At 35.2% G+C, this 15,161-nt stretch overlaps 1 protein-coding gene across 3 annotated transcripts in view; it reads left to right on the top strand.

Moving 5' to 3' along the window:
• The window catches only part of OSBPL11 (oxysterol binding protein like 11), a 92,999-nt gene extending 79,738 nt beyond the window's left edge, over positions 1-13,261 (top strand). For 2 of the 3 annotated variants that reach the window (XM_063099307.1, XM_063099317.1), the window contains exons 11-13: positions 2,630-2,812; positions 8,681-8,834; positions 11,570-13,261. In XM_063099307.1, coding sequence (XP_062955377.1) covers positions 2,630-2,812; positions 8,681-8,834; positions 11,570-11,635 — 403 coding nt within the window. In that variant the 3' untranslated portion in view covers positions 11,636-13,261. Of the gene's footprint in view, positions 1-2,629; positions 2,813-6,222; positions 6,425-8,680; positions 8,835-11,569 lie in introns of those variants that run through there. The other variant, XM_063099328.1, reaches the window with a different exon arrangement.
• The last annotated feature ends 1,900 nt before the right edge of the window (positions 13,262-15,161 follow it).

A 15,161-nucleotide genomic window follows, 5' to 3' on the forward strand; every position in this document is an offset into this window, starting at 1 on the left:
TAATATATATAAAATGCTCAGTGTATTGTAAATATTCTACATATGTTAACTCTCCATAGACACTGGCATTCTACAGTGTGTGCTTTTGCTCGCACTAGCTCATTCTAGGTAGTGATATTAATTTGAGCACATGATTTAAGCTCTTTGGGGCTTAGTTTTCTCATTCAATTCAAGCAACATTTATTAAGCACCTGCTATTTACCAGACACTCTGCTAAGTACTAACTGAGGATATAGAGTTGAGACCCATCCCATGTCTTAGAGCTTACAGTCTTAGTGAGGGAGGTAGCAAACCAATAATAACATTACCATGTGATTACTGTCCTAAGTACATACAATGTAAGCATGCAGTTCAGTCCAGAAGATTAGACATGGCTTTCTTAGAAAGATGATGCCTGAGATGAGTCCTGAAGGATGAGGAATAAAGCCAGGGAGGAAGGGCATGTCAGGCAGAAGGAGCAGTATGTTGGTATGTAAAATGAGTTTGATGAAATTATAGCTGTGAAAGTTCTTTGTACGTTTTAAATTAGATCAGACATTGGCAGACTGTGGCCCTTCACCCAAATCTGGCCCAACATGTTTTTGTAAGTAAATTTTTATTGCAACACAGTCATGCCCATTCATTTACTTGTCTGTGGCTGCTTTCGTGCTACAGTGACAAAGTAAAGTAGTTGCAACAGAGACAGTCTGGCCTGAGAATCCTAAGATATTTACTTTCTGGCCCTTTATAAAAGAAGTTTGCCAACCCCACAGTAGACTGTTGTGAAGAATTTTTATAAGCAAAGTGAAGTGAGGCCCTTCTTCCTCATGCTCCTTTACAGTTCCTGATGAATATTTGTGATTCCTGTTTCTGCCCAAGTTCTCTTCGTGTTGCTCTTGCCATGCAGCAGCTCTAAGCGGTAGGGACCCCATATAATCCAGTGATCATGAACAGGGACCTACAGTTGATATTTGTCGAGTAGAAAGGCTTGTGGAAGATAACGAAAACTTGAGAGATTATGCTGTGGCAGTAATATAAAAATCGAGTGACAAATGTGTTATCATTCCTCAGTTCTTAGAATATAGTTCTTAGTATGTATGGATGGAGAAGGGAAGAAATAAATACTCAGTGTCATCTCCTCAGATCTCGTTTGGTTAGAGATTAATTTTCAAGGAAGGGAAGGATGTTGGCAAGTGGGATCAGAGAGGAAACATGCAATGACATCACGAGAAACGTTCAGCCTGGCAAGAGACCCCTTAGCAGTGTAGTTATTTAAGTTCATATGCTGTGAGGTATAACCCAGAGTTCCTATACCTGCTGTAATCAAACAGACCTGTAGTCATGGTGTTTCTTGTGTTCAGTGAGCTACAGTTGCTCGTGTCTTTTGATTTTGAATGTTTGTTTTGCTCTTGAATTCCAAACCTTTGTATACCTTCATCTCTAAGATATCTCACAGTTCCTTTGCTTATTGGGCTCTTTATACCCCTGCCTCTGCTTTGCAAACCTTTTATTCTCCTACTAAATACTGTGGGCTCTAAATTCTGCTAAATTCTACTAAATTCCTAAGTTCTGCTTTGTCCTTTTTATTCCCTTGACTTAAACCTGACAGATGCCAGTTAGGATTCCTAAATTATTGCCTGAACCTCTCAGCTTTGGTCTTTTGTATTCCCTTTTGAATTCAGATAAACCGTAATCTCTGGCACACTGATTAGACCCTAACCTTTCCCCACTCTTCCCTGAGTTCTGAACCAATCTTAATCTAGTCTGACCCTGTTGTGTCCTATAGTGAACATAAAACACCTCATTAAAAATAATTAGGACAGCCTGGCTGGTTAACTTGGTTAGAGTGTAGTATTGTAACACTGAGGTCAAGGGTTCAGATCCCCATAGCAACCAGCCACCAAAAACATAAAATAAAATAATTAGTTCTGTTCCTATTTCTGGCCCATACCTATTGATATATGTGAGCTGCATCAGTGCAGCTGTCTGTTGGTAAACAGCCAGATAACTTAACTTCATTAAAATTCAACAGCAGTAGTGTTTGAGGTCTCTCTGAGTTCAGTGGTGCTAATGATAATTTTTGTACACTATGCTTTTTTAATTTTTCCATTTCAGCAAGAGAATTTAAAAATTTTTAATGTACTCATATTTTTCTAACTCTTATTGATTTGTCTGGTTTCTATATTTAATTTAAAATTAGGCTTATTTAGTTTAATATAGTTGATCTATCTAGAATCTCAATATAGGGACTCCAAATTTTTAAATAAATAGAACTAACTAGTAAAAGTACATTTTAATTTTGCAACATTTTTAGACTGTAATAAAAAGAAAATGTTAATATTTTTGTATTTCTATTTAGTCTTAATAATAGTTTTGTTTGTAGCAAGAATTTTAAAGACCACACTTTGATCATTTATGGTAATTGATTCCTAGTGTTCTTTCTGAAGATTAAAATTGATGTTATTTGAAAACATTATCAAGGAAGCTCTCATGGGATTTACAGAGTCTGAGTTTGGCACTGACAAATTCAAGTGAGCTATATAACTAATTTAAAGAGGATTCACAGGGTGTGTTCTTGTGTTTCAGAATCCTGAGAAACAAACCTGATATCACTTATTAGAGGGTATCTTTATTTTCCACCTGCTTCTAGGGTTACAGCTGAAGTAAAGCACAACATCACCAGCACTGTGGTATGCAAAGTACAAGGGGAATGGAATAGTGTTCTTGAGTTCACTTACAGCAGTGGAGAGACGAAGTATGTGGACTTGACTAAACTGGCAGTGACAAAGAAAAGAGTAAGACCTCTGGAGAAGCAGGATCCATTTGAATCCAGGTATGTCGTCCTTGCATCCATCAAGGAAAGAGTCAGAAGCTCTGGATCTTTTTTTTTTTTTTTTTTTTTTTAAAGATGACCAGTAAGGGGATCTTAACCCTTGATTGACTTGGTGTTGTCAGCACCACGCTCTCCCAAGTGAGTTAACCGGCCATCCTTATATAGGGATCTGAACCTGTGGCCTTGGTGTTATCAGCACCACACTCTCCCAAGGGAGCCACAGGCCGGCCCCCTCTGGATCTTAATCTAAGCCTTTTCACTAACTTGTGACCTTGGTCAAGTCACTTCACCAGTTTGTATCAACTTCCTCATTTGTAAATTGAAAGGGTTTTTCTGGTCTGATGCTCTTAAACCCTTACTAGCTATGATGTTATATGATATAAAGTCAAATTTCAGTAAAAATCAAACATTTATAAACTGAACATAAATATTAACAACATTTAACAATCAAAGGATTACTACCCTTATTATAAAAGCTCATACAAATTATTAACAAAAAGACTGGCACCTCAATAGAAAAATGGACAAAGGACATATAGAGGTAGTTCACAAAAATAGAAAAATCGATTAAATGCTCACTAAGAAAACGAAAAATTATTCAGGTAATTAGAATTCAAAGAGATACAAATTAAACAATAAAACAAATTAGTTTTGTATATAATACCTCTTTTTGGGAAAGATGTGAGGAATGGGCATTTTCACATTGCTGGTTAGAAGTAAACCAGTACAACCTTCCTAGAGGGCAGTGTGGCAGTATGTGTCATAGGCATTTAAAGATAAATGAAGTGGATCTATATGTGTTGATAAGGTACAGTCTCCAAAATGTGTTGGCAGTGGTTGCTTCTGGAAAAGAGTAGTGTATGCTCTGGGATAGGAAGGAGACTTACTTTTTAAGAATGCCCTGTTAGGCTGTTTAAATTTTATGTTCTGTGAAAATATTACTGTATCAATTAAAAATAAGAAAAAAGGAAATACAGGGAACCATTAAACATCTTAAATGAAGATCACAAAAATAGAACCAAACAATTTATAACTAGATGTATGAAAGGATGAAATACCTATCAACCAAAAGTTCAGGTTTGGTCATTAAAATAAAACAGTAATGATTATTTTAAAAATTCTTCTAGGGGCTGAGCCCGTGGTGCACTCGGGAGAGTACGGCGCTGGGAGCGCAGCGACGCTCCCACCGCGGGTTCGGATCCTATATAGGAATGGCCAGTGCACTCACTGGCTGAGTGCCGGTCACGAAAAAGACCCTGGGAGGTCCTTGAAACTTTTTCAGGGGGTCTGCAAGTTAAAAAATATTTCCACAATACTACTAAAATGTTATTTACCTTTTTCACTCTGTGGGCACTTGGATTGATGGTGCAAAGGAGTGGCGGGTAGCAGGGCTGGGCCTGGGCACTAATCACGGCACTGGCACCACGTGTGTAAGTGGTCATGATAGTCTTCACTGCCATGTGCTTACATTTCTTAAGATGCCAGTTACTCTTAACATGTCCTTGAAAAAGCAGTACAAATTATTGGTTTTATTAAATATGGACCTCTGCATACATGTCTTTTCAATATTCTTTTTGACAAATGGGGAGCTTTATGCATAAAGCACTTGGACTGGATACTGAAGTATGGTGGGTATCTGGAGGAAAAGCACTTGTGCAGGCATTTGAGTCACAAGTGGAACTAATCACTCTTCATGAAACACCATTTTTCCTTAGATGAATGATTGACAGACAAATTTTGTCAGACAATGACATTATTAATCTAATTTTAATATTGGGCAGACATTTTTCTTATAAATGAAAGATGTGGATGTGATACTTCAAGAAAAACAATTGACAGTATTTGTTTCTAATAATAAAATTTGAGCTTCAAGGCAAACCAAAAAATTTGGAAAACTTTGTATCTGCCACCATGAACTTGAAAGCTTCCCAAGTAAAGAGTTTTCTGTTGAAATTGGTAATGATATTAATGAACGTGATTTTTAAAAACATTATGTAATGAAATATGTCCGCATCTGGAAGGTCTGCATAACTCAGTGAAATAGTATTTTTCAAATGATTAGTGCATGGTATTACAGAATCATGCACAGATAAGTGATCCATTTAAGGGTATAAGTTAGCCCAAAGATTTCCATGTAAATTAACTGAAAAATTAATGGACATTTTTCAGTTTCCCACATTGCAGCTAACCTTTAAAGGATAACCACTTGCTGAGTTTTGATACAGTATGAAAAATTTGAATTATTTGAAAAATCTCTGAAAATATCTTCCCCTTTCCTTTCCCAAATATATCTGTGTGAGGCCAGATTTCCTTTATCTGTGTTTGCTAAAACAATATATCACAACAGATTGAATGTAGAATCTGATATGTGAATTTGGCTATACCATCACATTGACCATTTTAAAAAGTAAAAATTTGGCTATTATTAAGCCAGACAGTAAAGAAATGCTTCTGGATTTTATTTGCTAAAATTTTGTTAAGAATTTCTTGTGTGTGTATATTCATGGGGGATATTGGTCTATAGTTACCTTTGGTGGAAAGTTTTTAACTACAAATTTAATATCTTTAGTATGTAAGGCTGTTAAGGTTATCTATTTCTTCTTGAGTAACCATTGGTAGTTTGTGTCTTTCAAGGAATTGATTCATCTAATTTGTCAAATTTACTGGCATATAGTTAATATTCTCTTATTATTCATTTGATCTGTGTAGAATCTACAGTGATGTTACCACATTCATTCTATATGTAGGTAATATCTTTTTTCCTGATTAGTGTGAGTAAAGGTTTATTAATTTTACTCAGTAAAATTAAAAGCTGGTTTGCTTTTGGTTTCATTGATTTTGGCTATTTTTCTGTTTTCTTTTTCATTGATTTCTGCTTTTATCTGTTTTATTTCCATTTATCCACTTACTTTGTGCATCATTTTCTATTCTTTTTTCTAGTTTCTTAAAGTGGAAGCTTAGGTGAGGGGTGAGCAAACTTTTTCCATAAAAAGCAAGAGAGTAAATATTTTAGGCTTAGCAGGCCGGATGGTCTCTGCCATTGTAGCATGAAAGCAGCCATAGACAATAAGTAAATGGTTGAATGTGACTATGTTGCAATAAAAATTTATTTCTAAAAATGGGTGGTGGGCCATAGTTTGACCCCTGGTTTAGGTGATTGTTTTTTCTTCTTTTCTAAAAGCTTAATGCTGTATATTTCCCACTGAGGACTGCTTTATTTATATCCCACAACTTTTGCTGTGTTTTCATTTGAAAATATTTTCTGATTTCCCTTGTGATTGTTTTTTGTTCTTGACTCGTCAAGTTATTTAGAAATGTTTTGATAATTTTCAAATCTTTAGAGTTTTCCAGTTATCTTTCCATTACTTATTTCTAACTTAATTTCTTTTTTTTCCTTTTTTTTTTGGCAGCTGGCTGGTATAGGAATCCAAACCCTTGACCTTGATATTTTAACACTGTGATTTCATTTTGGTCAGAGAATGTACTTTGTACGGTTTTAATCCTTTAAATTTACTTGGATTTGTTTTATGGCCCAGAATATGTCCTATCTTGGTAAATGTTCCATGTACACTTGACAAGAATGTATATTCTGTTGATGTTAGGTAAGAGTATTCTATAAATATCATTTAGGTCAAGTGAATTGACAGTATTTTTCTAGTCCTCTGTGTCATTACTGCTTTTCTGTGTACTTGTTCTATCAATTGAGTTTGGTTATTGAAATTACCAATTATAATTGAATATTTCTCCTTGTAGTTCTGTAAGTTTTAACTTCATTTTATTAGAAGCTCTGTTATGAGGGGTATGCACATTTAAGATTATTGTGTCCTCTCGATGTATTTTTTTTTTTTGTTTGGTGGCTGGCTGGTATAGGAATCGAAACCCTTGACCTTGGTTTTATAACACTGTGCTATAACCAACTGAGCGAGCCGACCAGCCCCCTCCCTTGTCCATTGTGAAATGCTCCTCTTTATCCCTGGTAGTAGTTCATGCTTTGAATTCTACTTTGATATTAAAATTGCCATTAAAAAGAAAAGCTTTATCAAGATGTGTTTTATATATCATAAAATTCAACTGTTTCAAGTGTACACAGGTTTTTAGTAACTATCCTGAATGGTGCAATCATTACCATAAATCAGTTTTAGAATCTTTTTATCTAACCATAAAATCCCTCATGCCCCTTTACAGTTAATACCCACTGCCACCGGCAGCCCCAAGGGAACCACTAATCTGTTTTCTGTACATGAGAGCTCTTATTGCCTGGCTTCTTTCCTTAGCATGTTTTTGAGGTTCATCCATGAAATAGCACGCATCAATAGTTCATTCCTTTTTATTGCTGAATGGTATTCCATTGTATGGATATATCGTGTTTTGTCTGTACATTCACCAATTGATAGACATTTTCAGTTTTGGGCTACAATAAATAATACTGCTGTGAACATTCTCCTACAAATCTTAGTAGGGACATGTGTTTAATTTTTCTTGGGTAAATACCTAAGAGTTGAATTGCTGGGTTGTGTATATTTTACATTCTCACCAGCAATGTATTAGGGTTCTAATTTCTTCAAATCTTCAACATTTGCTATTCTCTGTATTTTTTATTATACCCATTCTATTTGTTGTGAAATAATATCTGATTGTGGCTTTTATTTACATTTCCCTAATGATTAATGATGTTGTGCATGTTTTCATGTGCTTATCAGCCATTTGTTTACCTTCTCTGATGAAATGTGTTTTTATATCTTTTACCTATTTTTTTTTATTAGATTGTTGGTCTTATAACATTACAGGAGTTCTTTGTAAATTCTGGATATAAATTCTTTACTGGATATATGTTTTGTAAATATTTTCTCTTAGTCTGTTGTTCCTCTTTTCATTTTCTTAATGGCGCTTTTCGCAATATGAAAGTTTTTAATTTTTATGAGATAGGATTATCAGTGTTTTCTTTTATGGATTGTGGTTTTGGTATCTTTTACGGATTATGGTATATCTGAGAAATCTTTGCCTAACCTGAAGTCTCAAAGCTTTTTTCCTATATTTCCTTCTAAAAGTTTTATTGTTTTAGCTCTTACATTTAGGTCTGTGATCCATTTTGAGTTAATTTCTGTTCATGGTGTGAGGTGAGAGTCTAATTTCATCTTTCTACACGTGTATGTCCAGTTGTCCCAGCACCATTCATTTAATAAACTATTCTTTCCTTAAGGAATTGTCTTGGCAGTTTTCTTTTGCTTGAGGTTTGTTAAGCTTCTTCTTCCCTGTGTTGTGGCCTATAAACTCCCCAGGCAGTGAGTTGGAGAACTCACAGGACCCCCACCTCCTTTGTTTTCTTCTTTCAAAGGTCACTGTCTTACACTGCTTTTTGCTCAGTATGAGAACTCATAGGACCCTCGCCTCCTTTGTTCTCTTCTTTCAAAGGTCACTGTCCTGCACTGCCTTACTGTCCTGCTCAGTATCTGAAAACCATTATTTCATTGTATTTTGTCTGCTTGTCTAGTAGATTAAGGCAGGAGAGTAAATCTGGTCTCTGTTATTTCATCATGTCCAAAGTACAGGTGGTCTCTCTAACATTTCAGCTTTTTTAAAAAATTTCTTTTTTTACCTGTTAATTCCTGTTTCCTAAAAATAAAAATCTTGTTTTTGTAACTTGTAACAATGCAAATTATTTTTAATATAAAAAGAAGCAGAAGCAGCAGCATCCTGGACATAAATATTGGCAGCATAGTATCAGTGTTCTTGTAACTCATAGGCATGAAATTATAAATCTACTTTAGGAAAAGTAATTTTTAAAAATTATTGTAATTTTTAGGGTACCAGTTGTATTTAATTATCTTTTTCAAGAATGTCTAAAATATGAAGTTTTTCGGATTTCAGGCGATTATGGAAAAATGTGACAGACTCTCTAAGGGAATCTGAAATTGATAAAGCCACAGAGCATAAACGTACCTTGGAAGAATGCCAGAGGACTGAAGAAAGGCATCGTACTGAAACAGGCACACCCTGGAAAACCAAATACTTTATCAAAGAGGTATGTTGTACATGTGTTCGGGCTAAAATTCATTATCTACTTAGTGAAAATTTGGCTTACTAGGCTTTGTTGAATTGCTATCACTTACACATCGTTATTTGTAAAAGTAGTCCAGCTTACTACGAGCTCTCTCATTAACTTTTTACAGTTTGTCAAAGTAAAGTGATCTACCAAAAGTTCAAATGTAATATATTTGGGGATTTAAGTTGACTACACATCAAAATGCTAACATAATCTTTAGTCACAATAATAGAAAATGCAATTAGTAATTTACTGCCTTTTGTACCACATCTAAAATTGTGTGCTTACTTCCAGAGACTACATTTTAAGGGAGACATAGAACTCAGAGTAAGGTGAATAATAAGCCACAGCTGATATGAAGAAAAAATTTCTTGTCTATAGCCAAGTCTAAGGAAACCCATTGAATTTTAATATTGGTCCATCAGGAAGGAATCTGGAAAAAGTTTTTGCCCTTAAAAACCTGTAGTTTATTATAATAGTTTCACTACTTTCATTTTTCCAATTTTTGGATATCTATTATAAATACCAACTGTTTTCACAAATAGGAATAATAAAGGGAAAGTATTTTACATCTCTATACCTTTATATGAAAAATAAATATTTGTGTACTATTCAAAATTCTATTCTGTTAACATTGGATTTTTTTCATTTCAAACTCATTAAGAAATCAGACATACCAGGAGCAAAATTCTAGAGAGGAGAGTTTCTAAATGAGGACCTCTGTATATCATTAAAAATGAGTTCTAGGGACTGAGAGCAGGGAGCTATGTTTGTAAAAGATGCAATCGATGGGATTTAAAAGGATATTCTTATACTGATTCTTGCTACTGACATGACATATAAACTTGCTATGTCTCATTTATTCTTTAAATGACAGATATTAAGAGCCTACCTTTTAATCTTTTTATCACACTTTGTGATGTTGGACAGACAAATGCAGAAAGTGGTAGCAAGATATGCAATTATCCAATAAAATAGTGAATTTCTTTCAACCTAGATGAACTTCAGTAACTGCCGTTTGCACCCATTTGGGTCGTAAGATATAAATGTGGTTTCTTAAGTGGTGTTCCATGGTGCAGTGGGGCAGCAGATGGGTTAGAATTATGTCGTGATGTTAATTCCCTAAGTGACATTCTCTGTTTGTCTGTACCATGATGTGTGCCATCGTGCATGAGAAGCACTGCAGAGTACAAGTGAGGCTGGTGAGGATGGCAGCCTGGTTCATAATAAATTCGGAGCCACTGCCATCATGTCCTTTGCTAAAAAGAACCCCAACTAATTGAAGTCAATTTTGTCTCCCCTAGTGGTCCTGGAGAATGCTGGGTACATAGTAGATGTTTCATAATTATTGTCATTAGTAACAAGGGCTTTTCCACTTGTTTGGTACTTTCATTATTGCTCTTAGATTATATAGACCAGTTAGGAGTTGATGTGAGTTAGATGGAGGGTTAAAGAATAGAGTCACTTTTAGTGTAAAAAGACTATGTAGAGTAACCTGGGAAAGTATAAATAAACTAACTCAAAGTGTTTCTATCATTTAATCACACCTGTCTTCTTTTCCTGACCATTTCTCACTGACGTTTAAATTATATAGATCTTCCATTTCTTCACATTTGTTATTATATATGTCCATTGGGTTCTATTGGTTATATCATCTTAAGCGAATGTTTAAAATTTCTTGTTGTATATGAATACAAGCTGGATGGGTTTTATGGTGTAGTGGACCATATTGGAGTCAGATGTGCTAAGTTTGAGCTGCAACTTGGATAGTTTGTTTGCCACTTCAAACCTAAGTTTCATCATCTGTAAAATGTGAATAAATATACATATTGTAAAGATCAAAAAAGGAAGTATGTGTGAGAGAAGGCATCTGAGGATGCACTGAAAAGAGCTCTGCCCCTTCCTGGATGAAGTTGGGCAACTCATTTCAGTTCTCAGAACCTCTTTCCATCTGTAAAAAGAGATGATCAGATAGCACATCTTAACTTCAAAATCTAACATTCTATAGTGTAGTTAGCCGAAATCTTTTTCAAAGAACAGTATAAGCATTGAGAGTTATCGACCAGGTGATTTAATATAATTAACAATCTAATGGTTGCTATTGTTAAAGAGAAATTATTCTGATGTGAAGGAAGACTTCATTCAAAACTGTTGGATGGGAAAAGAGATTGAATTTAATTCTGAATACAGTGGAAACAAGTAAGGATTTTGGGAAGGGGTGGCTGGACGGTATGGGGATCCAAATCCTTGACCAGCAGAGCTGACTGGCCAGCCAACAAGTGAGGATTTTTAACCAACGGGCAGGGTGAGGGAGTGGATGGAACTAACAGGAACTTGGTTAGGTATCAAAGATCAGGGGAGAGGAGCTTGACTGGATATCAAGGCTGGAGGATTCTCAGTAAACTGGCATATCAGGATTCTTTGCTAAGATGGGGCTCTGCAGGCTAAGGGCAAAGCCTACTCAAGGAGACGGCTCAAAGTAGCCTGACTAGTTTGGTCAAGGAAGGAGTCCTTGTTACTATGAGCTAAATAATGCCGGACTTAAATCATTTTTGGAACAGGGAACAGTGAATACCAGCTTTAAATCATTTTTGGAAGAAGATAGAGTGAATATATAAAAATATTTTTTAAAAGTATAAATAAATTGAAGACAACATGGGGTTTTGAAAATATCAGATGAGTGGTTCTTTAATTTATCTTTCTACTTGTTTCAGGGAGATGGCTGGATTTATCATAAGCCCCTTTGGAAAGTAATTCCAACAACACAACCAGCAGAGTGACACATGCTAACACTCGACCAAATGAGGTTCTTCTCTGTTTATCCTAAACCCTCCCAGAATGGAATCATTGCACTGAGTGACCTGCTTCCTGATTTCACAGACTCAGATTAGTTAAACACAAATGTACCTACTAGGGCACCGTAATACTGCAGCAAGACCAAAGTGTTAATGAGACACAATGGGCCTCTCACCAACCTGTTCATGTGATGTGAGCAATACCATCTTAAAACCTTTTACCTGAATTATTAGATGATTAATCTTTTATCCAGTTCCTGCTCCTAAAGCTAAGTTTTAATCCCCTATTTTTGCACAGGGGCAGCAGATACACACAACAGTGAGAATTCAGTGACTTTGATTTCTATATAGTGAAAAGTGAAGTCTCTTTCAGAGTTTGTGTTTTGCCTTCTGTCTGTAACTGAGGTGTTCACTACTCCTGTGAACCAACCAAGAGGAGGAGGAAGATGACCCAGAAGTGGATTCAGCCATTGTGCCTGAAATCAGTGTTAAAAAAAATCAACCAGGTTGTGGTAACAAGGCATTCTATTTCTTCAAAAAAGACTGTGCCTGTGTCTGAGGAACTTATCCATTATCCACCTCTGTTGGAACACTCTTTTAAAAAATGTATTTATAAATTGATTAGAATTATAACCATCGAGAATTTTTTCTTCTGAGCATTTTAATATACTTGAAAACAGCATTGACTTGAAAAATTTCAGAACATTTTTCAATACCTAGTTTTATTAAATATTATACTTGAGAGACAATTTTTTTAAATGTGTTCATGTCAATATGATGAGATTTTCGCCTTTCTCAAGAACTAAGGCATTAAAGAAAATAACAAATATTTAAAAACAAAACTGTTACTTTTTTCCTCATCTTTTTTTCACTTGTAGGTTAATATCCAGTATTATGTGCTATCCCTCTGGATAAGTATGCTTTATCTTACCTCTGTTCATTCAGATGTTAAATGACTTCATATTTGTCAGTAATTCAGAAGTTATATGTGTGGCTGAGCACATGTAAGGTATGGTTTTATTTTATTTTCAAGGAAACTTAAATGCTGAAGAAAAAAATGGAATAAAATGATATCAGGAGAAAAAGATTTCAGGAAGTTGTATTCAGGTACAAATCTCTTTTTAAATAAGTATTTTACTGAGGTTGCAGAATTGCTAGCAATTGAAAGAATAGTGCTAATTATGGCTTTTATCCTTCATTCAAGTATTTATAGAGCACCTACTTATGGTGCTGAACACTTGTTACTGCAAGCTACCTTAATTTCCCAAGAGTGGTGCCTTACTGTTTCTTCTGATGTGGTCTTCCAATCAGTGTGTATAACATATACCTGTTACTCATCAGCCATCGTAGATGGCTGTGTCTGTTGTATCATCATAAGACGTTTAAGCTTTGTACTCTGTTAAATTGTGTTCTGTTAAAGGGGTTAATAGGATGAAAACAGCAGAACAATTTTTCACCAAACTGTAAATTATAAGAAAAAGAATTGGTTTATGTACAACCATTTTAATGATTCCCTTGCTCATTTTTGCTGTGAAATGCACTGAAAAATCTCAAAATGAGTTATAGTTTGTGTTGAGAAAATTGAGAAATAATAAAACTAGAGAACAATGATGCTTTTTTTGGTCTATTTTATGAATGGAGAGAAATAGAAAGTTTATATTTAGTAGGATTATTGCCCTGTTCATTTGGGAGGGACATTGATTTTCTCTTTAAATCCTTATCTTCAGGAATCTCCAGCTTAAGGAGTAAATTTAATAATAGTTTTTTAAAATTAAAATGTTTACTTTTTAAATATACTAGAGATAGAGCAAGAATATATAATGAAACCAGAGACTTGTTTTGCTTTTTGAACCATTTGAGTGCCTATTTATTTCTTTGGATTGTGGAGCCATTTCAAGAATTACTGAAACATGTTTTAAAATTCTTCTGAAGAACAATACATTTATGAGTAATTGAAATCGTCCCACTTTATTAGGTTGAACTGTTTGACAGCAGTGAACTAATACCACTTTAGTATAATTGTTTTACCTGTTCCCCATCTTCTTGACATCCCACTGCTCTCCAAGAAGCGGGGCCCAGAGAGTGAGGAAGGAGCAATATCTACTTCCAAAAGCTGCAGCTTCTTGACCTCACAGGAGCTAGGGGCTTTTTATCTATCCCTTGTTACTATATGGCCAGGGAAACAAGTCCTTTTAGCAATTGCTATATATTTCTGTCTCTTTCTTTTGGGCCAAAGTTTTAACTGTACACTTCATTCCAGCAGTGGACACCACTGGAAGTAACAAAAAGAGAATGTCTAAGGCGTATATTAGGGCTTTTATTTTATTTTATTTTTTTCTTTTTTACTGTGGCAATGACACTTAACCAAACTATACCTTCTGTGAAATATTTGTATTTAAGCCCCATAGTCATGTTCCAACTAATTGTATTTTAAATAGACAGTTTTTAAGCCCCTACAGGTAATTTTTGATTGTGTATTTGGTGAGATATGGCATATACATGTTGATTCACTGAACTCTGTAAGTTATGGCCACCAATACCTGGTCATCAGCAAAAATAATAAGAATAAAAGTATTGAATCTCTCACCCCGTAATTCTAGTATTCATGCTTTACTCCCACTATAAATATCTGGTGCTTGATAAACTAAGTTCTACAGATTAATTCTTAGAATGATTTATTAATTAATTATGTAAGCCTGACATATTTTTAGATATATTGCCTTATGATGGGGGCTAACTTCTGTTCCATGTGGTCCCCTAGAGAAAGGCAAATTGGTGTGATTACTCCAAGATCTACCCTTTGGAGGAACTCTTTACAGCTACTACATTGACTGGAACCTGAGCAGTGATTCACCAGAGACAGTAGGAAAGGAAGAAGATGATTCTACCAAGTGGGGATAAGGAACCTTATACAGATGAAAATGAAAATTCTAATAAAATATTTGTTCTGGTGGTATAAAATCTTATCTTGGTCCAAAACCAAGCTGCACCTGAAATCCTTACATATTGCAAAGCATTTTCACATGTTTTCATTTTATGTTCACAACAACCCTGTGAAATTGGAAAGTCAGGGGTGGCTATTCCAACTTACAGATTAAGAAATTATTATTCAGAAAATTTAGTGCTGGCTTCAGGTCACTTAGCTAGACCTTTATTCATTCCAACAATCATCTGTTGAGTGTCCTTTGAAGCCAGATGTTTCATTGGACTCCATGTGGCAAATACTGTCTCTGTTCTTACAAACTTAGATGAGGGAAGAAACTAAAACTTCAATTCCTACAGAACGGTATGTTGATGAGGACAAGGCTATTGGCCTTTCCAAACCCAAGAAGGCATCACAGGGCATAAGTACTATGGAAGGCAGAACTGAGGAATGAGTTGAAAACAAGGAGATTGGTTGGAAGTCTGCATAAGAAACCCTGTACTGTGCAGCCAGGTGACTAACCCTTGTTCCATCCTACAAGAGACCCTGGAAAGATTGAACCAGAGAAGTTCTCAATTCAGGTACACA

The sequence above is a fragment of the Cynocephalus volans genome, chromosome 1, assembly GCF_027409185.1.
Source record: "Cynocephalus volans isolate mCynVol1 chromosome 1, mCynVol1.pri, whole genome shotgun sequence".
Classification (NCBI taxonomy): domain Eukaryota; kingdom Metazoa; phylum Chordata; class Mammalia; order Dermoptera; family Cynocephalidae; genus Cynocephalus; species Cynocephalus volans.